Source organism: Drosophila virilis, chromosome 2 (genome assembly GCF_030788295.1).
Source record: "Drosophila virilis strain 15010-1051.87 chromosome 2, Dvir_AGI_RSII-ME, whole genome shotgun sequence".
In the NCBI taxonomy this organism is placed as follows: domain Eukaryota; kingdom Metazoa; phylum Arthropoda; class Insecta; order Diptera; family Drosophilidae; genus Drosophila; species Drosophila virilis.
In genome coordinates, this window is record NC_091544.1 from 15,280,001 (window position 1) to 15,304,127 (window position 24,127).

The 24,127-nt window shown below is 43.5% G+C and overlaps 1 protein-coding gene across 6 annotated transcripts in view; it reads left to right on the forward strand.

Annotated features, from left to right (window-relative positions):
• Ser (protein serrate) overlaps positions 1–23,287 on the forward strand; it is a 23,511-nt gene extending 224 nt beyond the window's left edge. The window contains exons 1-15 of one of the 6 annotated variants that reach the window (XM_070207340.1): positions 1–129; positions 2,060–2,769; positions 7,703–7,820; positions 8,473–8,660; positions 13,319–13,373; positions 13,821–14,136; positions 16,569–16,702; positions 16,853–17,028; positions 17,172–17,406; positions 18,270–19,007; positions 19,077–19,235; positions 19,403–19,498; positions 20,652–21,023; positions 21,092–21,708; positions 21,774–23,287. The exon at positions 1–129 is cut by the window's left edge and continues 53 nt beyond it. In XM_070207340.1, coding sequence (XP_070063441.1) covers positions 2,515–2,769; positions 7,703–7,820; positions 8,473–8,660; positions 13,319–13,373; positions 13,821–14,136; positions 16,569–16,702; positions 16,853–17,028; positions 17,172–17,406; positions 18,270–19,007; positions 19,077–19,235; positions 19,403–19,498; positions 20,652–21,023; positions 21,092–21,708; positions 21,774–22,526 — 4,212 coding nt within the window. In that variant the 5' untranslated portion in view covers positions 1–129; positions 2,060–2,514 and the 3' untranslated portion in view covers positions 22,527–23,287. The remainder of the gene's footprint in view (positions 130–2,059; positions 2,770–7,702; positions 7,821–8,472; positions 8,661–13,318; positions 13,374–13,820; positions 14,137–16,568; positions 16,703–16,852; positions 17,029–17,171; positions 17,407–18,269; positions 19,008–19,076; positions 19,236–19,402; positions 19,499–20,651; positions 21,024–21,091; positions 21,709–21,773) is intronic. The other 5 variants (XM_070207342.1, XM_070207339.1, XM_070207341.1 and 2 more) reach the window with 5 other exon arrangements.
• Positions 23,288–24,127: the final 840 nt, after the last annotated feature.

The following is a 24,127-nucleotide window of genomic DNA, read 5'->3' on the forward strand; positions in this document are numbered from 1 at the left end:
CGTGTGGTGGCTGCTGCTTTGGCTACTGCTGCAGGCTAACCAAACGCCGCAGGACTCCCTATAATGTGACGGGTTTAGTCGAGCGCCGTGCTTCGAGCAGTTAAGAGCAGTTTTGCAGCGCTGCAAGCGGTAAACATTAAATGCCAATTGGATTATGTGTGCGTGTGTGTGCATGTGTGTGAGCGCGCACAAATAACAACAATAATTAATGAAAATGATGTGAAAGTGTTAAATGTGTTACAATTAAATTGAATTGCTTGCTGATTACAACAAACGACGGCAAAGCAGAAAGCCAACAAGTAATCATCATAATAACAATAGCACGAAATACAGCATAGCAACAGCAACAGCAGCAACAACAACAACAACAACAATAAAAAAACAGCACAATCGACAGCCGCTTAATTTATATGTGTCTATGTGTGCATGTGAAATTCATATGAATTTATTATTTTTTTCAACTGTCGATTTAACTTAACATAAATCAAAGCTTCGAAAATCTCGGACTAAGCGTGAGATTCTCTGTGCGAAAAAGAAATATAAAAAAAAATAATAATAACGGAAATAGCGCTCAATTACTGGTACAATATACACACACATACTCACAATAAATTTGTTAATAAAAGCGCTAAAGTAAAAGTGCAAACAATGCGAATGCGAATGCGAATGTGTCTCTTGCCCCCGCTAGAGTCCACAATAGCCACAACGCAGCGGTTTCATTGATAACGCAGACTCACCCACACACACGCATCACAAACGAAATGGAATTGAAACACGCCGAGTGAAAGAAAGAAAATAGCAGCACAATAAATAAATACATATGCATATGCACACATATACATACACATATACATATACATATAGGATGTGTAAATAGCGCATATTGCATGATAACAACAACAATTCAATATGCTAGTGATAATAGAGACAGCGCTAGGGAGAGCGAGAGAGATACTAGAACATAACGAGGGCAATGCTTACATATGAGTTGACAATAAGAAAACGAGTGGGCGGGAGAGGAAGATGCCGGGGCAGAGCGAGTGCCGCGAGAGCTTTCATAGCTTGAAGAACTAAGTACTAGGCCAGGCGCTGCTTATATAATTAGCTGATAAAAACAGAATGCGACATATGCTGTGAAAATCTTCTAAAATATAGTATAAGAGTTGTTGTTACTTACTTAAATTAAATTACTACTTTCCTCTGGTATTCTGTACATAAACCAGATCAAATAGTTTTCTATCCCGTAAAATCTTTCATTAGCTTTAATTTTGCAAGGTGCCCCATAAATTTGTATACTCAATGTTTCGGTTGTCATATTTCATTTCCCTCTCATTGCAACTTCAATTGCGCCAATTGTCAAGTGCACCCTTTGGTCCACTTCCGGTCGTGCCTGCCTGCCTGTTGCTACACGCTCTCCCACAGCCACAGCCTATGCACAAATTTGACTCAAAGTCAACGACTTCCGCTCGCGCAGGGTGAGGAGGGCAAGGAGCGACCAGAGGAAGCGTAGCAAATTACTTAATTAAATGGACAATTAACACCCGATCAACAACATCGTGTGCTAGCCGCAGGAACAGGGGAAAATGGCACAGGCCAAGCCAAGAGGCAGAACAAACACGGGCGGGGGCAACAGCAGGGGCAGCATGAGTAATGTGGGCAACAGTGAAAATATCTGTAAATTAATATGCGCACAAGATGCAAATTGCTTGTGGCCAAAGACACGGCAGCACCAGCAGCAACTTGCAACTGCAACAGCAGAGCAGCAGCAGAAGCAGCGTTAAATTAACATAAATTGAATTGCATTTGCATTTGCTGCACGTTGAGCCGTTTTGCGGTTGTTGCGGTTGCGCAGCCAAAAGCAAATGTTGCTGCGCTTGGCTGCCAGCACTTGTTGCAGCAACAGCAGCAGTAACTGCAACAGCAGCAGCAACAGCAACAACAAATGCGTGTCAATTAGCGTTGATGATGCGTGCTTAAAAGCAATGAGAAATGGATTTTACAGGCACTTGTCAGTGTGTTTCAATTCCATTTGGTTTGACAATTGCTTTAACAACAACAGCAACAACAACAATAATAATATCAATAGCAACAGCAGCAACAACAATAACAACGGCATATCAAGTGGAAGTGTAAAGTGTATAGAAAACGAATGAGAAATAAATAAAAAAAATCTATATGCAAACCCCAACAACAACAACAACAAGGGAATTAATAAGCAAAAGTTCGTGATAACAACATTAACAACAAAACAAAATGCCCTGACAAATCGACAACAATAACAACAACAACGTTTAAAGTACGAAAATATATTTTTAAAAAAGAAGAGTTATCTGGGCATCGGCTAATTAATGGCCAATTTGTGTGCGTTACTTGTGCCAAAAAGTTGTGGTTAAGCAACAACGACAACAACAATAACAAAAACAAAAAAAAAACAACTACCAGCAGAAGGAACTAAACTGCGCACCAGCATCGTCTGCAACAGCAGGCGGCAACACGTTGAAAAACGCGCACAGAATGTACAAAATGTTTAGAAAACATTTTCGCCGAAAATCAACAAAAGGCAATACAGCGACAACAACAGCAACAACAGCAACAACAGCAACAGAAACAACAACTGGCAGCCTGAGAATGTCTGCAACGAGGCAACGGCAACGGCAGCGGCAGCGGCCACGGCAGACAACAGCGCTGCGATCGCTGATCGACGATTGTCGATCATTAAAGTCTGCCTGCAACTTAATTGCTTTAATTTTAATATTGTTAGTCCATAAGGTAAGCAAAGCTCCCAACAACAAGCCCCAGAATTCACCAGCAACCATCAAAATGAGTTCACATGCAAAAAAAAAGAGCAAAACAAAAATAACTTTAGTCCAAATATGCGGGTGTTGCCTCAATTCGTGTTGATTTCTCGTTAGCCAAATTGAGTTGATTAAACTTTTGGCTGTTTTTGCTGCCGAAGGCACCAAATGTCTATGGGTGTGTGTGTGTTTGTGTGTGTGAGGGTGTGTGTGTATGTGGGAACTGATCGATGAGGGTGCTGAATTTGTAGAATTGCAGACATGACAAAGCGACAATCTATTTTTATTAATGCATATATGTTTTTATTATGGACTATAATTAAGGGCAACAATTGATTGCTGCGCTTACCATTATTATTTTAAGTGTGACATATAGTACAAGTAGGCTAGAGCTACTTGTAAACTAGTCGGGGTTTCGAGCCGGGACTTGCTAAAATTACTGGCTTAATTAGACAAATCATTTACGAAGCGCGGCAAATACTAAAAATATTCAGTTTAAAATATATACTTAATAAGCAAATAGGCTATCAGCTTCTCCATCATCATACTTTAGATCCATTCGAATTAAACATATTAAAGTCAATATAAATTGGTTTGACATATTTTGTGGTCCGACAAAGAGAACAGATTTTTATAACCTCCAAAACGATGTATATATAGATTTCAATCAATTTCAACTTATATTGAACACCAAAATGGTTTTGTCTTGCAACTAACTATTAAATATTTTTAAACTTCATTTTATTTCGTAATCAAAAATATTTGCACCGGTTTAAAAAAAATTATTTTAAAAGTTTCAAAAGTTGCTTCTTGTTATTTAATGAGAAAACATAATATTAAATATATTTGACAAAAATATATTTTTAAAGAGGATTTTTATTTAATTAAAAAATGTAAAATATAAAATAATAGAATTTATATTTAAGTCCAGATAATATGTTCAACCAGCCAAAGAATGCGAATACTTTTATATGCATTATCCAGTTACGATTTACAGGTAGCAAAACTAATTTAGCTGCTCTTTTTAAAATTACTGTCACCTTTTTTTAGGTCAAATAATTATTTGCAACTTCCAATAGTGACAAATTGGACATAAATTGGATATTATATTGCATATGGCTCAATAAAGCTACTAAATGAAAGCTGCGTTAATTAACACCATATGAAACAGTCCCATTAGGTTTTCTAAAATTAATATTATTGCTTTTATTGCTTATTTAAAGTCATCAAGCTTAACAGAGATTGAAATGAAAAGTTGTGGCTGAAGAACAAAATAAATTGATTCTCTTGCCCAATTGATCTAAGTTGATCTACTGTAGATGTTAATCGGATCTGAATGTATGTAAACCTGGTTTTACATTACACAATCCTTACCATTAGGGTATTGATGATACTCGGAACAATTTAACTTCAAGTTACAAGTGGCTGCCAAATGGGTTTTTAACCTTGCCGCTGGCTCGGCCAGTTCCCACAGCAGCAGCAACGGTAGTCGTTGGCCACATTTTTGATTTTTAGGGGCGTAGACATCATAAAGTGTTATACAAAGTGCCTAAACATGTATTGAGATGCCAGCGGAGATGCCTGCGAGGCAATTAAACAGCAACGGTCCAAGATACATAAAAATTAATCGCGTTGCCAGCGTTCAAGAAAAAAACACAAACAACAATTTGATTAATACGCGAGCAACAGACCAGGCATTAGAATGCCCAGGCCTAATCCACAACACAGGGCTATCAAATTGATTATACACATTTATCTGAGTCCCCGCGGCAACAGCAACAGAAACAGCAGCAACAGCAACAGCAGCAGCAGCTCTTGAGTGCATTGATTTCGGTTAAGGCTGGCGATAAAAGTTGCCGTCAAATGAGAAATGGCTCTTTAAATGGGCATTCCACTTGGTATTGGTTACCTCAACGTTTTTTTTTTGGGGGTTGCTGCAACTATTTAGTTGTTAATTAAGCAAATAAAAAGTTCAACATTTTGTGGCAGCGATTAATGTTCGCTTCCAGGAAACAAGAACAACAACAACAAGTGACAGCTGACTGCTTACTGCTGCCTGCAGTGATTACTGCTCAGTGAGTGTCACTGGTCACGGGGCGTATTAACCCAGTTTGCAGCTTGGCCAGGAGTCTGAGCTTGAAAAAAGAAAAAACTTGCTAAAGCTACCCTCATAAGGCCTGACATTTATTGATCATAAGCTGCGTATTAAACTGGCAGCGGCGGCAACTGTTGAAGATATTCAAAAAGATTTTTTTCTTTTTGCCTTTCGAAAGTCCCACAAAATGAGTTGGCGAAACGCGCATTCAGCTCCCACGATCGTTTTGTTTGTACAAGTTGTTGTTGTTGTTGTTGTTGTTGCTGTTGCTGTTCTTGTTGTTGTTGGTGTTTATCGCAACGCTTTAAGCACCAACAAAACGTTGCGCGTTGCAGTTGCTGCCTCATTAGGGCAAAACTTATTGTTGCCGGCGCCAGCTGATGAAAATATTATTACGTGATCATAAATTGTAATTTAACATAAATTTGCATTTAACTTCATTAACAGCTGCATTTGGGCTTCTTTTTTATATTTAGCACAAGGCTCAAGATGTAAGCAAATATTTAATTTGTTTTGCGCTGAGCCCATTGAAATTTGCTATAATTTATTTATGAAATCTCAATCCATAGTTATGATGAGGGGAATTAAACTAGCTAGGGCCAATGTGTGTAATGTTTTATGCGAATGCATGTAAGAAAGTATATACAATTTCGATCGATTTCAGTCGATTTCAGAAACAACCGAAGCTAGGGACTCCGATTTTGTAACATGGACTGTTTAGCATTACTCGATAGTTGAAGAAGCTTGACACATCAAATTGGGAATTTTATGGATATCTCCTTCCAATTTAGCCATTCAAAGCTTAAGCTTTGCACTTGTTATATCAAACAGTTGAGTGTCAGTTTTGGACGCTGATACTTTCAAAGGGATCGGCCTATAAGCACCGAAGCTATTCAAAATTACATTTGTCGTCGTATGGAGCATGTTTAATTGGGATGTATTTAGATGCTAGAATATTTGTAAGCTACTGCAGCTGGGCGCTGGAGTCAGGGCATCCAGCAGTCGGCCACTCTCGACTTGAGCACTTTTACTTGTCTTTATATTAATATATATTTTGTAAACCAATTCACTTTTTGGGATTTTTTGGGCGCCGCATTACTAATCGCTTGGGGCATTTCATGGATATTATCTAATCGAATTGATAACGTCAAAGTTTGTCTCGAATATTAGCGCTTGATTGCGAGTATGTGAGAATCGGTGGCTGCAGCTGCGGCAGCTGCACTTGCCGCACTGTGGCAGCGACAGCGGCAGATCTCATGAATGAAAATACAGGCGCAAAAAAAATGTGATAAATAAATAAGTAAGCAGGCACAGAATATATGCAGACAAACCGGTTCAACAGATCCGATCAAGAATCCAATCAACTTGCCGCTGGGGCACTGACCAAATGCTCAGCACAATGCGGCAAACAAAAGCCAGAACTCCGAACTGAGAACTAAGAACTCAGAACAGCATCAACGGCCAAGACTGTGGCAAGTGGCAAGCATTGACTGCATTGATTGATCTATGGGTTGATCAACAATGCGCGCGGCTGCTCGACAACTTCAACTGGAATATCAACAGCCACACGAACGACAACAACAACAACTACAGCCAATTCAACTGCAACTTTTAGATTTTTTTGTGCTGGTTTTTGTGCCGCACAGGTGCAGGCCAAGAAGTGCGTCTGGCCAAGCGGGCAACTGCCGTTAGCCTGGACCTGAGCAGAGCCTGTGACAGGCCTTTGGCTAAATTGCAATTTATTTCTAATAAACTTATCAACGCTGCCAGCTACCAGCAACCAAAAAGCCAACAAATGCCGCCGCCTTTGACAATAAATTTTGTGAAATATGAAACCATAAAAGTTGCCAGCTAAAAGTTTTCATTAGCATATTTTCTGAGCCGCGGCCCAGGCGACTGCCTGAAAGTCGGACTTGTAATGAACCCTAAACTACAAAGTTGATGGCACTGGCCATGAGCGAGGATTGTCGAGGTGAAAGAGAGTAAGAGAGGGGAGTGTGGGGGGTATAAAATATGAGTAACCATTATGCAGAAATAGTTAAACTTTATGAGCAATCTCTCAATGGATGGCGATCTAATGTGTTATTAATTTTATGGCAAATGCGCTTATCGATAGGCTCTTGATTTGCAATGGTGACTCGCTACCAGTTGGCCAACTCCAGCTGTTATGGCCAACACAAAAGACATTCTAAATTATACAAGCGGCTGGATATCTCGTTTGATTAAGTGTGCCACAACCACAGAAAATAGGCAAACAATTTTGTGTACAGTTAAAGCGCCTTTGTGTTTGAAAATATTTCTCATTATTTTCATGTTTCATTTGCCGGCAGATTTATCAAGACTACACAGTCTCCTCCATGCCCGTTTCCAATCTGCGTCTGGCGCTCCTTTCATTTGCCTACAAGAAAAAAATGCATATATATATTTATATATTTTCATCCATTTTGAATTTCTTTCTCGTGTTTTTAATTAAAACCTCTACCGTAGCCCAATCAGAGCGCCCTAGGTGGCTTATTAGTTTTTACAACAAGCGAACGAGCGCTGCGAAAGACGGCGGTGTTGAGCATATTATTTGATATTGGTAAGGGGCAAGGGGGCAGGGGTAAGGGTCTCTCGGGAAATGGGGGGAATTTGTGTCTTGTACGCTTATTTAGCTTATGGCTTCGTTATGGGCCGTGATTGATTTGAACGATTCGAAATTTGTGTTTACATGTTTTTTTTTGTGTGTGTTTTTTTTTTTTTTGATTTGTTTTTTTCTTTCTATGTTTTGGCTGCGGCTTATTGCTGATGATGTGCCTTTCGATTTTTACAGATATCCGCAGCTGGTAACTTCGAGCTGGAAATATTAGAAATCTCAAATACGAATAGCCATCTACTAAGCGGCTACTGCTGCGGTGTACCCACAGAATTACGCGCCACCAAGACGACGGGTAAGTAAAGCCCATTTAAAAAATATATATTTATCATCTACTCTATACATATATAAAGTATATAAAGCCGTTGCATAACTGACACACATTTTAATCTGGCACACATTAATTTTTTTCACATTATAATTCTCTTATCGCTTAGTATTATTCTGATTGTGCTCAAGGTCATATATGAGCGAGTATTTTTCTGAAAGATTGAGTTTTTTATTTGCATGTAGAAAGTTTTAAATAATATTTAGAATAATTTTGGAAATGTGACCTTGATATTTACGCAAAAACATGACTTAAGTCGAATACCAAAGCGGAGCCTTTTATAATCGCGTTAAAAGCATTTTTCAAATTTTTTAAAAACTTGATCTTTACCGAATCTTGGTCTTGTCAAAATTGATATATATAGACGCGAATCTACGAAAGGTTATGTGTCTTAATTCGAGTTAAAGTTTTTCGTAAATGGATTCTATAAAAGTTTTTACTATTTAGATTAAAATCTTAAGACTATGTAATCTTAAGACTATGTATGTAGAAGATCTAAGAGAATAGGGATCGAAAAAACTATGTAAATAATAATAATTGATTCGTTTAAGTGAAAGTATCTAGTTTTTGTGCTATGCAGTCTTTCTGTTAATCTATTAAATATATTATACTTTTTCAGGCTGTTCACCCTGCACAACAGCATTTAGACTGTGCTTAAAGGAGTATCAGACAACGGAACAAGGCGTCAGCATATCGACGGGCTGCTCATTTGGCAACTCCACCACGAAGATACTTGGCGGCTCGAGCTTTGTGCTCAGTGATCCGGGCGTGGGTGCCATTGTCTTGCCCTTCACATTTCGCTGGACGGTAAGTTGTTCGTCTTCTTCTTCTTTTTCTTCTGGTTGTTGTTTTTGTGAGCATCGAAACGGAACCAAAGCCCGTAATCCCCTATACCCATACCCATGCCTCTGTATACAAAAACGCACACTTTTGGCACGAGCTGGCGCATTGATAGCGCTGTTGGAGAACTGTGGCTGTTCCGCATGGAGCACACAGACGCTGCTCGTCATCGCGGAATTTCTAGCGATAAACTCGAGAGCTGGCAACCGGCGGCAGCAACTGCAACAGTGATAAGCACTGGCAAGTACTTGGTAGTCTATTGCTCTTACGATCTACGGAGAGTGTATCGCAGTTTCCGGTATACTAAGAAACCCCGAAAAAACCCAAGTAAATAAAAAGAGAGATTTAATAAAGAGCCTCTTGCGTGGGTTGTTGTTTACTTGGCTAGAAGTAGGGTTATAATGAAAAATAGAAATAAAAGTTTGAGTCATGTTTTGACTTATGGCTTTAAAAAATATATATACTATATACCCGATACTTAGGTATGTGGCAAATAAATCACAGGCCGTGGCATGAAAAAGCCGCTTACTCGTTGCGGTAGCCGCATATCAAAGGCAATTAAAACTTATGTTTTATTAGTATTTTTTTCTTAAATTTTTTTTCGGTGTATTTTTTAAGCCTCTTTCAGTGCGCAGCGCCTTCACCCTCGTCTCTGATTCTGGGCCTGGCATTAATTAAGTGCGCATAATGCGGGCTTATGACTGCTAAAACGTGGCATATTTCGACTGTTCTGGTTCCGTCGCGCTATAAAACATAAGCCAAGTCCACAGAGGCAGCTGCCTTTGAATGTAACCTGGTGGTTGGGGCGTAACTGCCAGTTGAATTTAACTTCATTTTATACTCTGTTCACAATGTGAGAAGCCTATATTGGTTTCAGCTGCTTGCTAATGAAGCTAACAAGGCATAAATGCGCGTGAATATCCGCGTCTGACAAAGTGTTAAAGTTCTTTGACCACGCCCATTAGGCGCAGGAATCTATAGCTATTCGAAATTAAGAGTTAGAGCAATTAGATTGAGCTCCTCTAAATATTGATACAAATGTTAGGCACGTTCCCATCAATTACACAAATCGTCGGATTTAATCGGAAATTACACTGCGAAAAGAGTATTGCACAGTTGGTTGCACCCGACTGCAACGTTGTTACATGCTTTAATGTTAGCTACGTTTTTTTTCTTTCTTTTTTTCCGCCTTATTTAAAAAACGGCAATGTTTTGGTAATGTACAAACACAAAACTAACTTGGTTAACAATTACACGCCTTCGTCGACACTGCCAACTAATTCTGCTGATGGCCATAAGCCAAACGTTGACGGCGTCGTCGACTGCGACTGCGACAACGACAGCGACAGCGACGTCGGCATGCGCATGCGCCGTCGTTTACATTAAGCGACTCTCGACTAGGGAGCAGCCGGCGCGCATGCGTCAGAGCCGGCTTTGGGGCTGGGGCTGGGGCTGGGGCTGGGGTCTGCTGTTCTGTTGTTCTGGAGTTCGAGTCTGAGTTCGAGTCTGAATCTAAGTCTGTGCCGGCGCAGTGTCGTGGTCGTGGCCTGAAGTGCGGACAACCTGTTTCGTGGGAACATTACCTTGTCGCGCTTGTCGCTTGGCCGATGGCGATACGTTACGCTTCGCTATGGTTTCGCTTTAATCTTGGCCTGGCTGCCTGCCTGCAGTGCTCACATATGTCTGCATGTGTGTGTATGTGATGTACTTATGTGTGTGCCTTATGCGCGACTCTTTGCTGCCACAAACGAAACCTGGCAAATGTTTGCCCTGGCGTCGGCTTTGGCAAATTCTGCATACAACGGCAATATTTGCTCAGGCGCACAGACAAATCTCAAGAAGCCTTTCACAAAATCACGAAATCTTCAAAAAAATAAAATAAAAATCAAGCTGCCGATATAAGCGAGTTGTTACTTTTGTTGTTGCTCTCTGTTGGATGCGTCGCAATTGTCCCACTTTTTATTGAATGACTGTTTTTATATTTTTTTCATTTTCATGTGAGGAGGGATGGGGGGAGTGGAACTTCGAAACAGTTGATTGAGTGAATGGCACGCTAAAACTTATAAACATGACTTATGAAATACTTCAAACACTTGGAACAAGTTGAAGCAGCAGCAGCTACAACATCATCAGTAGTACCCCCACAGCCCCGCCAGCTAACCAAACTTCAATGTAACTGTCAAATACAAACTCAAACAGGCCCATCGAACTCTTTGAAAGCATGAAAAAAATAATATAAAGACTCTATGAATTTCACTTGACAATATTTTCAACTGTTTGTTGGAGTGCACGTGCGCAATCATCAAAATTCTCGAGTGGAATCCGCTGGTCTTGCTCCACTTTTGTGCATACATGAAAATTCGAGTGTATGGGCCAGATGAATGGCATTCCCATAGTTGCCTAGGCTCCATTTTCAGCCGGACTGCCCCCACATGAAGCTCTATATTTGGAGTTGTCCCCTTACACAAAAAAAAAAAGAAGCTTTCGTTTATAAAGAAACATACGTAAATGGTCCAATGCCATTGATAAAACCACGAATGAAAGTGGGTAGGTTATTTGTCGAGCTCAGCTGTTGTGTTGGTCTTGTCGTTGTTGTAAATGTGCCGAATGGCTGCCAAGTATGGTCAGCTTCTTGACAGTTTGTAAACATTTCAGTGGCCAATTGAAAGCTCAATGATGCTGTCTTGATTGCTACTTGATTTTGTTCAGAATTGATCAGACCTCAAGTGAAAATGTTTATTTATATATAGATCAAAAATATTTTTTTGCAACTTAAGTTTCTCCACACTTGTGGCTTTTTAACAGAAAAATGTTAGTTTACAGCTATAGTTAAATTGTGCTTTTAACATATGTTAAGAAGAGCAAATGTCACCCAACTGTTAGTAACAGCGCGATTAATATCTCTATGCCTTATAACTTATAAAAGTGGCATAACAATAGAATATTATGCAAAAAGAATGTTGAACTTTTCTGAAAAGTTTATTAATCTATCGCAAACCATCTAGGGGTATTACAAGGGTATTACATCTTTGGCGCTCTGCTTATCTAATTTGTGTGTATAATATCATTTAGAGGTTCGTGCTTCCCCCGCAGCAGACTTTGTGATCAGTGACAGTTGGCGCGTGTCTGTTTGTCGGAGTATTGAAATCCGAAACCAATTCAACGCCATTTTCAATTGAAAAACTTCCGCTGGCCATGCGCGTCGACAAGTCAAGATTTTTTAGCATGCGCCCGCCCGGAAGAGCGAACCGCTGTGAGATATGAAATTATGACAGCGGGAAATTGAATGGAAATTTGAGGAGCATTACAATTGCTGGATGCTTTTTGGTTTTTTTGTTTTTGTTTTTGACAAACTGTGTCAAGTTGCCACAGCGACAACAGTTGGACTGTTTTGTAATTAGCCAATGTCTGCTTTGGACTGATTTAGTGTCGCGCCGCCAGGCCAATTACATGGGCACAAGGCAACCAAGTCGTCGCCTTCGTGGCCTCCTCTGCCGCCTTCTTCGATTGCTAAATGAGCATTTCCTGGCATCCAGCGGCGCAGACGACAACGTCGACGTCGTCGGCGTAGTAGTGGACGTTTAATTGCTTTTTGTGCCACGAGAAATCTTCTGGCACAGCTCAGTTGCCCAGCTCCTCAGTTGCCCAGTTGGCAATTACAACAACACAAACAGCGAGTCTTCAATTTTTATGCGCGCATGCAGAAAAAAGCAAAAAATTTGTTTTGGTCGGCCAATTGCACTGAATGTCTTCCAGTCTGTGGATTGGAGATGAACGCGTGTCAGATGCGCGTAAAAAAATGTTTTGATATTAAGTCCTAACATTTAATTATGTCCAATTTATTAAATATATATATTTATCGGATATGAATATGTGTATTATTAATTATTTTATTTAATTTAACTGCTTTCAGAATAATTTTTATTCTTTAATTTTAAAAAACTTAATTTACTAAGATATCTTTACTTTAATTCACAACTTACATATTTATTTTTTCTTTTATAGTTTATTTAATAAAAGCGTTAGATTTATTTTATTTAAAATTTTGATTTTTTTATTCTATTATTATTTATATTCAAAACAAGTCAGTTGATCATTTTGATATTTTATATAATTATGAGAAGTGGATTGATTATATATACTTATTTTATTATTAACAGCAATTATATTTCAATTAGGTCTAATTATTATCAATGCTAATGCTTATTTATGCAATTTTTTTACTGATTCTTATTTTATGATCCTTAACTCAAACGTGACGTGTTGGTCGTGTCACGAAAGAAAAGACGGCACGCAGACAGCTCTAATGCCACAACATGCACACCCCGACTGTGTTTAGAAAGTTTTTGTTGCTTTGTTTTTTTGTTTTGCGTGAAATTAAAGTGTTTGCTTGTGCATTTGGTTTTTGGTCTGCTCGTTTGTTTGTTCGCCTGTTGTTTGCCTGTCGTTGTCTTCATTTGCATCAGTGCGCCAACTGGAGATTAAACTGTCCATTAGCGTCAACACTGAGCCGAGACGAATGCCAAACCCACCTTGTGTCGCTGCCCATGCCCCGCATCGAATTAATGCTGCAATTTCTAACTTATTCGTTTTCGTTTTCTTCTCCCTGCATTGTTCAATTACAGAAGTCGTTTACGCTGATACTCCAGGCGTTGGACATGTACAACACATCCTATCCAGGTAAGTGCGGTGGCAATTGCAATTGCCGCATGTTGTACGTGCCTCTTGCTGCTGCTGATGCGGTTGTTGTTGCGGCTGTTGTTGGTCGTTTGTGTTGTGCACACCATTTGGCTTAATTAGCACAGCATCAGGAGCGCAAACGCAGACCATAACAATAAGAGCCAACAGCAACAACAACAACAGCAGCAACAGCAACTGTTGCCAGCCAATTGCGCGCAAAATGTTGTCAGCCATGTCTAAATCTTTGCCTTCCTGCTGCTAACCCTTACCTAACCCACCAATCTACACAAATCCTGGACAACTTTTGTGGAACGCCAACGTTGATGCCACCATCGTCGTCACCGCTGCTGCTGCTGCTGCTGTCGTCGTCGACGTCGTTGTTGCTGTTGCTGCCGCTGTCCAACAATTGTCATTGCCATGCAAATACAACACAATGCCAAAATGCAGATGCGGAAAGGTTAATTGAAGAAACATCATACTCGGGCGTGATACTGCCGTCGCCGGAGTGGAAGACACTGGACCACATTGGCCGCAACGCGCGCATCACCTACCGCGTCCGGGTGCAATGCGCCGTTACCTACTACAACACGACCTGCACGACCTTCTGTCGTCCGCGCGACGATCAGTTCGGTCACTATGCCTGCGGTTCGGAGGGTCAGAAGCTCTGTCTCAATGGCTGGCAGGGCGTCAACTGTGAGGAGGCCATTTGCAAGCCCGGCTGTGATCCCATACATGGCAAATGTGATCGACCCGGTGAATGCGAGTAAGTACTCAACATTGTAATTATCTCTCAACCCTACCCTCATCTCTCCTGCCCACACTCCCCCTTGCCGTTAACGATGTGATTATGACACTTTTTGCGTCTGCGTGTGTCGAACAACTTTGGGGCGCCTTAATGGCCTGGCCCCCTTGGGGCAGATTGCTCGCCATGTTGATGTTGGCCAGACATAGACACATTCAGACAGACAGACACAGTTATAATGGCTGCTTTTCTTTTTATAGCACGATTAACCGCAGTGAAATGGGGGTTCTTTGGGTGTTTTTTTTCTTCTGCCGCACAGGCCACAATAATAGTCCCAGCGGATGTGTAAATAGTTGTCAAGCTGATGTACCACATATTCAGAGTTGGGAAAGTTTCTTATGCATCTATTTTTGCAATGCGCGTAAAGCGACTCCAGCTGACAGACATGAGAAAAATACCCAAGCAAAGCTTGAACTAGCTATAATCGATAGTACAGTATTGGTCTGCAATTGTAATAGGATAATATTTAAAATATATCTAAATGGGCTTAAAGCTTATCTACCCTGTCGAGAAACTAACAACTGACCTCTCAATATTCATGAGTACTATGGCATTCCTTTAAAATAACGCTTTGACTAGACACCCTGATCCCTCATCGATAACTATATTAGCCCAACTATGGATATCCATTCTCCTCGATGGCTCAGAAATTAATTGATGGTACATAACAAGCACAAGTTCAATATAGTCAAGTGGGAGTCGCCTCTCAGTGTAGAATTCGCATTATTGTTAACCGAAATGCCGAAAAAATAATTTTAAAATACCCCATAAGGTTTTTATCCTTAGCAACGATCCATAGGAAAATCTAGCTAGCTATCGCTATGAAGTTGTAAGCAGCTATAATCTGCAATCAAGAGTCATCGACGTTGCACTTTCCACACTGCTATTCTCAAAGCGATGCTGCGGCTTTTCAAGCACTGCCACAGTCGGATCCGGCCTCAAAGCTTTTGGCTGCTAATCAAACACCCGCACGATGGCCGATGCTGCACAGTACTGCATTGCTCTACCTTTGGCTTTGCGCGCCCGTGCCCGTGCCCGCGACCGTCGCCAAGTGAATGGTCATGCCGGCTGCCAGAACACAACATGAACGGTTGCCAGCCAGGTAGGAGCAGAGCGCGGCTGGCGAGCAGTTGCATCCGCAGGCGGCAGCAGCACGAAAAAACGTTTGTGGTTTTGTGGAATTGTTGTTGTTGTTGTTGTTGTGGCTGTTGTTGCCGTTGTTAATGTTTGAGCGTAACACAGAATACGTGAGCCAGCGGCCATGATTGCATTTCTCAGCCAACAGTGCCACAGTCGCTCGTCAGTCAGCAGCGGCTGCCCCCTTACCCTGCCCTAACCGATGCCTACCCTCCACTCCTCTCTCCTATGCCATAAGCCACTCGTCCAAGACCGCCTTGGCATTGGGTCCTGGCGCGCTGATTCTAAATAGCAATAATTAGCGTGGCCTAGAAACCATCAAAAACCAGTCAAATGTTGCAACAACTTGCTGCAGATTTCCGACGCTCGCTCCGCAGATTTTTCGCACAGCCTCGCGAACAGCCAGCAACAAGCAGCAACAATTATAAGCCAGAAGAAAAATTACTTTGCTGTTTGCACGTTGCTGGCCCATTTGCGCTCGCCGCACTGCAATAGATTCGTTTACAGATAACAACAGGCTGCTGTTTTAATGAAATCATAAATTATAGACATCGAACAGCATTCGGCTCGGACCCAAGATTCAGCTCAAACGTATCCAAAGCACCCGGCTATCTCCGGCCACGTCATGCCCGCTTGTAGAGTTAGCACCTCAATTGGCGGCCGGCGGTTGTCGGTTGTCGGTTGTCGGCGATAACTCGATGGCCAGGCAATTTAACTTTGATCCCTGCACTTTGGCGTGTTGTGGCGATAAAATCGCAGCATCAACGGCAACACAAATCCATTCGGTTAGTGGAAAAGACCTTTCGTAGCATTCAATGCTCTTCCAGCCAAGGCTAAAGTTCAAAGTGACCCAATTCAGTGATTAGAAGACTTGACATGCGTTCCCATGCAAATTGACACATCGCTAAGGCTTTGGCAATGTATAAATGATTGAGTTTCACAGCGACGACTTCAAAACACTTTCCAACCATAAGAAGGCTTAGACCTACTCAGCTGTAGATTAAAGCAGCAATACTAGCGAGAACAGCAGCAATACATTTGCCAGTGAGATGCACAATAGACTCTGTAGGTTACACTTGTTACACATCATAATACCACAATTTTTATGGTTTGAAATTTATTCCCATATTCCACACAAATTGCATTGCATGCTAAATTGAAAATTTAGATATAGTAGATCAGCTCTCCCCTTTTAATAGCATTCGTTGTAGCTCGAAAATTAATAACAAGCTTGTCTTTCCCATAATTTTAACCAGATGTAGACCCGGCTGGCGTGGCCCTTTGTGCAACGAGTGCATGGTCTATCCGGGCTGTAAGCATGGTTCCTGCAATGGCAGCGCCTGGAAATGCGTATGCGATACGAATTGGGGTGGCATATTATGCGATCAAGGTAAGCGAATCCAGCTGAGCTCAGCTGAGCTTTGGCAATTACCAAAGCAGCCAACACCTGGTGCATGGCATGGCCAATGACATTGATAGTATCGATGCCTGCTCGATGCTGTTGCATATTTTAAAGTATCGCTTGGTTTTCTTCGCACAGATTTAAATTACTGTGGCACCCATGAACCCTGCAAGCATGGCGGCACCTGCGAGAACACCGCACCGGATCAATATCGGTGCACATGCGCCGAGGGACTGTCGGGTGAGCAGTGCGAGATTGTGGAGCATCCATGCGCCACACAGCCCTGTCGCAATGGCGGGACTTGCACGCTCAAGGTAAGCCCTCAATTTATAGACATACATATACATATATATTTTCGCGCAGTGCCATAAAATAATTTAATATGCCGCCGGCTTTCGCCATGCTCTTGTACTTCATCTACTACAACTACCGCCACATTGGCTCTACTACTCCGCAGCTAACGAATGCAACCAGGCCGCCAACATATCGCGTCATGCGTGGCATGAGCTCCTCCATGGGCAAACCGATAAGCCGTCGCAATTCAATACGCAGCCTGGCGGGCCTGTTTCAGGAGTCGCAGAATGCCAGCGGCAACGGCTCCCAGCAGCAGCAACAGCAGCAACTGCCGCCTCTGGCCGCGGAGTTCACTTGTGGCTGTGTGGCCGGCTGGACGGGACCAACATGTGAAATAAGTGAGTTTTGATTTAATTTTTCGCATTTGCCAGCGGACTGCAGCACGCGATTAGCCACAGCCACAGCCACATCCACATCCACAGTCGAGCTCCACTCGATCATGCAATTGAGCACACACGCATTTGACTGTAGCGAAATGAAATGAAACGTAGCACGCACGCAGTGCCTGAGTTGAGGCAGTGTTTGGATTGCTGTAGTTGTTGTTGCCACGGTGGTCTGGCAAATTTGATTTTGCATTCCAATTGGAGCACGACCGAAGCACACATTCACCATTTCAACCAATTTAACCATTTCAAACCATTTCAGTCAGTGCAATAAGCCATAAGCTAATTAAGTTGGCGCTTTAAAATCAAAAGACTTAGGCAACGAACTTGCTGACCAACCATTTTGTGAGATAGTTAAAGCAAAATTATGCTAAAATATTGAAATAGCCATAAAGAAAGACCATCAAAATGCTGTCGTAGGGAACTTGCCGACCTTTGGCCGACCAAGGGTCAAAGCAAAATTTTTTGGGAGTCCTTATCGGGTTTTATTTATCAGCAAACAAACAAATGAGTTGCGTGCAGCAGAGGCAGCGTCTCTGTCGAGTGGTGGCCAGCGATTTCAGGCAAACGATAAGCAATGCACGCAGCTACCAATCCGCACGTCAGCTTTGGCCCCTTTGGCCGCAGTTCAATGACTTGGGCAGCGTTTAAGCCACCTGCTTGACAAGGGCCTGGATCGCATCAAGTTGAGCGGGCTGAACAACAAAATCAACACATTTGCACTTGAGCCTCGAATGCCACTTAACCAATCGTTGACTCTCTCTCTTTCTTTCTGTCTCTTTTTCTCTCGCTCTCTCTCTTTCTCGCTTCTGTTACAGATATCGACGAGTGCGCTGGAGGTCCCTGCGAGCATGGTGGCACTTGTGTCGATCTAATCGGCGGCTTTCGCTGCGAATGTCCGCCCGAGTGGCGCGGTGATGTCTGCCAGGTGGATGTGAACGAATGCGAGGCATCCTATGCGGCCGCTTTGCCCGCCAATACGCTGCTGACCACCACGGCCAGTGCCATTATTGCCAGCAATCTGAGTAGCTCGGCCGCATTGCTGGCGGCTTTGACCAGCGCCGTGGCCGCCTCGAGCTCGGCTGCCACGCATGGGCCCTGCATCAATGCGCGCGAATGCCTTAATCTGCCCGGATCGTTCTCGTGCCTCTGTCTGGAGGGCTGGGGTGGCGCCACCTGTGCGGAGAATCTGGATGATTGTGTGGGCCAGTGCAAGAATGGCGCCAGTTGCATTGATTTGGTCAACGACTACCGTTGCGCCTGCTCCGCTGGATACACGGGACGCGACTGTGAAACGGATATCGATGAGTGCGCCAACTCGCCCTGCCGCAACGGGGGCGAGTGCGTGGACATGGTGGGTAAATTTAACTGCATATGCCCGCTGGGCTATTCGGGCACCCTGTGCGAGGAGGCCAAGGATCATTGCACGCCCTCACCGTGCCTGCAAGGACGCTGCCTCAACACGCCCGGCAGCTACTATTGCCACTGTCCACCGGATCGCGCGGGCAAGCACTGCGAGCAGCTGCGTCCGCTCTGCTCACAACCACCTTGCAATGGTGAGTAGCTAATAGAACGGAACTCCAAAGAAAACTTAAGCCTAATCCACTCCTGTCTATCAACCACAGAGGGCTGCTTTGCTAATGTCAGCGCGACAGCCAAGCCGACGACGTCGACGACAACGGCAGGCGGCCAGCCCTGCAGCGGACATGGCAGCTGCGAGATGAGCGACGTGGGCACCTTCTGCAAATGTCATGTGGGCCACACCGGCACCTTCTGCGAGCACAGTGAGTAATCCACAGCGGCAGCAACATGCACATACACACAGACACGCACACACATACACATACACACACACACACACACACACACACTAAGCCACACATATATATACACACACAAACATATACACAGACACCGAAACAGAAACAGCAAACTCATTAACTTTCTGCAGATCTCAACGAATGCTCGCCGAATCCTTGTCGAAACGGTGGAATTTGCCTTGACGGTGACGGCGACTTTACATGCGAGTGCATGTCGGGCTGGACAGGTGAGTCGCTGCAGTGCAGCCGCTGCTTAAGTGAACGTCAAAACCCGGGCGCAACAAGTGCAGCCAAATTATAGCTGAGCATAGCGAATCCTGAATACACTGTCCTTGAAAGATTCTTAATAAGAATTGGGGCTTAGGAATAAAGCAAGCGGAAAGCCGGCCGAAACCGAAACGAATCGAACCCGAAACTCCAATACATTTTGTATTATGAACCGAATCTTGAACCACACCAGATGTTCAAGAAACAGCTGAACCGAAATGTTAACCAAACCTTTTTCTGTGTCACAAATCATAAATAACTTTCTGGTTAACTTGGAAAACTTGGTTCACGAACTGAGCCAAAGGGTAGTTTCTTTTTTGTGGTGTATAGATAGCTAGAAAATAATATATGTATGTATATATATATTTTTTTTATTCAATCCAATTCATTATAAACAATGTTTTCAATTCATTCTATTAGCACGAGCATTCAGCTGCTTGTTTCCAACTGTTTCATATAGTAAAAACGCTTTTTGTTAGTGTATACAAACCTGATATAAGCTGACTGTCTGACTGGCGCATTATCAACGCTTTGGGAGCTTTAAATGAGCGCGAGACGAGAGTTGAGCACGTTAAGTGAGCTACCTACACACACACACACACACACACACACACACACACACAAATACTCGAATTGTCGGTCGCATTTATTTGAACATTGAAAGTCGGCAGTCATTACAGCTTCAATTTGTGGCGAATGCGGCAAACTGTGAGCGGCAATAATCTGCGCATTGGTCTCACTTTGCCACATGTGGCACAGCTGTGGGGCATAGCCGTACTTTGATGTGTTACATCCACCCGGGCAACGCACAAAGTTTTTGCATGATTTATGTTTGTTTTCGAAGTGCGATTTGCATATTTCACGCGTTTCGCTTTTTTGTCACAGTCACATAGCTTAAGATACAGATACATGGTTACAGATACAGATATATTGATAGAAACAGCTACGGCTACATCGATCTATGTCAGCGCACTTTTACTTTTCAATTTTCAATTAGCTGAAGCCTTGAATTGGCCATGGCTGATCTACATCCTATCGCATTTTTTGTTTGTCAAGTTCGTTGCCTAAGTCTTTTGTTTTGCTCTAATATTTCTCAAACATGAACGACAACAGGAAAACGCTGCTCGGAACGCGCCACTGTTTGCTATGCGGGCCAGTGCCAAAATGGCGGCACCTGCATGCCAGGCGCTCCGGACAAGGCTCTGCAGCCGCACTGCCGCTGTGCGCCCGGCTGGACGGGCCTATTCTGCGCGGAGGCCATCGACCAGTGCCGCGGCCAGCCCTGTCATAATGGCGGCACCTGCGAGTCGGGCGCTGGCTGGTTTCGCTGCTTGTGCGCCCAAGGCTTCTCGGGGCCCGATTGCCGTATTAATGTGAACGAGTGCTCACCACAGCCCTGCCAGGGTGGCGCCACCTGCATCGATGGCATTGGCGGCTACACATGCATCTGTCCACCAGGTCGGCATGGACTACGTTGCGAAATATGTGAGTCTTTTTAGTGAAATATCTTACCAGTTGGTGGACTAACTCTCCTCGCGCTTCCGCGCCCACAGTGCTCTCCGATCCCAAGTCAGCTTGCTTGAATGCCACCAATACCATATCACCATATGCGGCGCTCAATCAGAGCCAGAATTGGCTGGACATTGCCTTGACCGGACGCAGTGATGAGGACGAGCATTGTAATGCTTGCGTCTGTGAGAATGCCACCTCGCGTTGCACGAATCTCTGGTGCGGATTGGCCAATTGCTTCAAACTGGATCCACTGTCCAAATCCTCGAATCTTTCGGGCGTCTGTAAGCAGCATGAGGTATGTGTGCCGGCCCTGGGTGAAACCTGTCTGTCGCCGCCTTGTAGCGTGCGTGGTGACTGTCGCGCCTTGGAACCTTCGCGGCGCGTGGCACCGCCACGTTTGCCTGCCAAAGCTAGTTGCTGGCCCAACCAGGCGCTGGTTAACGAGAATTGCGCGCGGCTCACCATACTACTGGACTTGGAGCGCGTGGGTAAGGGCGCCACCGTGGAGGGCCTGTGTTCCTTAGTGCGAGTGCTCCTGGCGGCGCGTCTGATCAAGCAGCCGCTGACCCCTCAGACCAGCCCAGCGCAGGAGGAGGGCATGCTTATGGTTCTGTGCGATCTGAAGACAGGCACCAATGACACCATCGAGCTGACTGTGGTAAGTGACAAGCAGCAGCACTGCAGCAACAGCTCTGTAATCGATATCAACCCCCAATCTTTTAGTCCTCCAGCAAGCTGAACGATCAGCAGCTGCCCGTGGCGGTGTCCTTGCTGGGTGAGCTGCTCAGCTCGCGTCAACTGAATGGTATACAGCGGCGCAATGAGCTGCAGCTGCAGCACGCGAAGCTGGCGGCACTCACCTCCATACTGGAAGTCAAGCTGGAGACGGCGCGCGTGGCTGATGGCAACAGCCACAGTCTGCTTATTGGCGTGCTGTGCGGCATCTTTATTGTCCTGGTGGGCTTCTCCGTATTCATTAGCCTTTACTGGAAACAGCGTCTGGCGTATCGCAGCAGCTCGGGCATGAATCTGACGCCGCCACTTGACGCGCTGCGCCACGAGGAGGAGAAATCCAATAATTTGCAGAACGAAGAGAATCTGCGGCGTTATACGAATCCCCTTAAAGGCAGCACCAGTTCGCTGCGCGCTGGCACCGGCATGGAGCTCAGCCTAAATCCGGCGCCCGAGCTAGCGGCATCAGCGGCCAGCAGCTCAGCGCTGCATCGCTCGCAGCCGCTGTTTCCACCCTGCGACTTTGAGCGGGAGCTGGACGCGAGCACCGGACTGAAGCAGGCGCACAAGCGCAGCTCACAAATACTGCTGCACAAGACACAGAATTCAGACATGAAAAAGAATACGGTCGGCTCGCTGGAGAGTCCACGCAAGGACTTTGGCAAACGTTCGATAAACTGCAAATCGCTGCCGCCACAGGCCAGCGATGAAAGCGGCGATGTGCTAGCCACTGTTGTGGTCTAGGGCTAGCGATCTCAGCAAACAAAGCCCACAGGCCCAAGGCCCTAGGCTCATTTCCGCTTAAAGTTCCTGGCATTCAGCCTGGCATTTCCGCTTGATGTGCAGCCAGCCATTGCCACAGCACGGGCGCGATTTCCAAGTGCATTAGTAGTGTAAATTAGCCTAAGGTTAGTTAGTTAGTTAGCTACTTGCATAGTTAGTTAGTGTGTAAGTTAGTTAGTTAGTTTGGCTGCGTAGTTAGCATTTTGTGTTGCATTCTCTGTTAGTGTAATTTCAAATTCTTCTCTTCAACGCTAAGCAACATCCTACACAGTGTGATATTTAGTATAACCCAGACGCGCATATACTCGTATATAGTTTATCCAGTTTTTGGCCAAGCACAAGCCTGTACATAGCATAGCTCTAGGGTCCGGTGGCATAGAGCCACATAGTTAGGCATAGTTAGCAACTACATAAATGGACATAGCTCTTAAGTTGTAAATAATTGTAAAATTGTAGTTACCGTTATTGTATTTTGTCTAAACTTAAGCCGCAACAAGTTAGACCTAACAACAGCAACAACAACAGCAGCAGCATCAACAACAAATGGTTTATATAACGTTCGCAATAAATAATGTGTATATTCTTAAGTTATTCACATACTGTATGTATTATATATAGTATATATTTATTTATTATTTTACTATAGCGCCAATGCACTCTGTAAGCAGTTACTTTTGATCTAGCAGCAATAAAGCAATATCAACAATAATGATAAAACATAATTGACATCGACTTACAACTGGGCATGTGTACAAAATATATGAGAAACTTACCATAAAATGGTGCATTTTTTTTTATAATAACAGGTGTACTAAGATTAGAATGGAGTGAGTATATATATTCAAGCTGTTGCTTGTAGCTTATAAATAGTTTTGTTGCGTAGAAAGTACTTTGTTTTTAAATTTTTTAATTTTTAAATTTCTCATTTTCTAATTTATATTTTGACACATTAATATTAGTAGGAATATTTGAAAATATGTTTTTTTTTTTATTGCAGATATAATTCATTTTATATGTATTCTTATCGATGCCATTTCCTGTGCGTTTTGCCTGGCATTACTGAAATATTCGCAGTCGCGTTTGCAGCGACCGCATTTGAAATATGCGCTAATTGAATGTGAAAACAAAATGCGAGTTGGAACTACAGGACAGGACAGGACAAGACAGCGTGGAGCTAAGCAAGCAGAGTGACTGGCCAAAAGGAGCCAAAGAAAGCGAAATGGCCAAAGAGCAATGCATTTTGCGTTGTTTGGTTTCTAATTAAAATACCAAAAAGCCGAAAACAAAACTAAGCTCAATTGAGCTGAACGAGTCGAAAACGTGGGCCATTTCGTACCTTGAGAGCTGCAGAGGAACTGCCTGTCTTGTGTGTACATACGAGTATGTGCATATCTGTGTGTGAGTCTGTATGTGTGCGTAAATTTCGAACAAAACGAAATGGCCGCGTTGTGCGTTGTTAATGAAGCAGAAAATGCCTGGAATTTTCGCTTGATTGTGGCTGTCGCGACGCGACGATCGACGCGGCGGCTTTTCGAGTTGCGGACTGAGTGTTTTATTTAGTT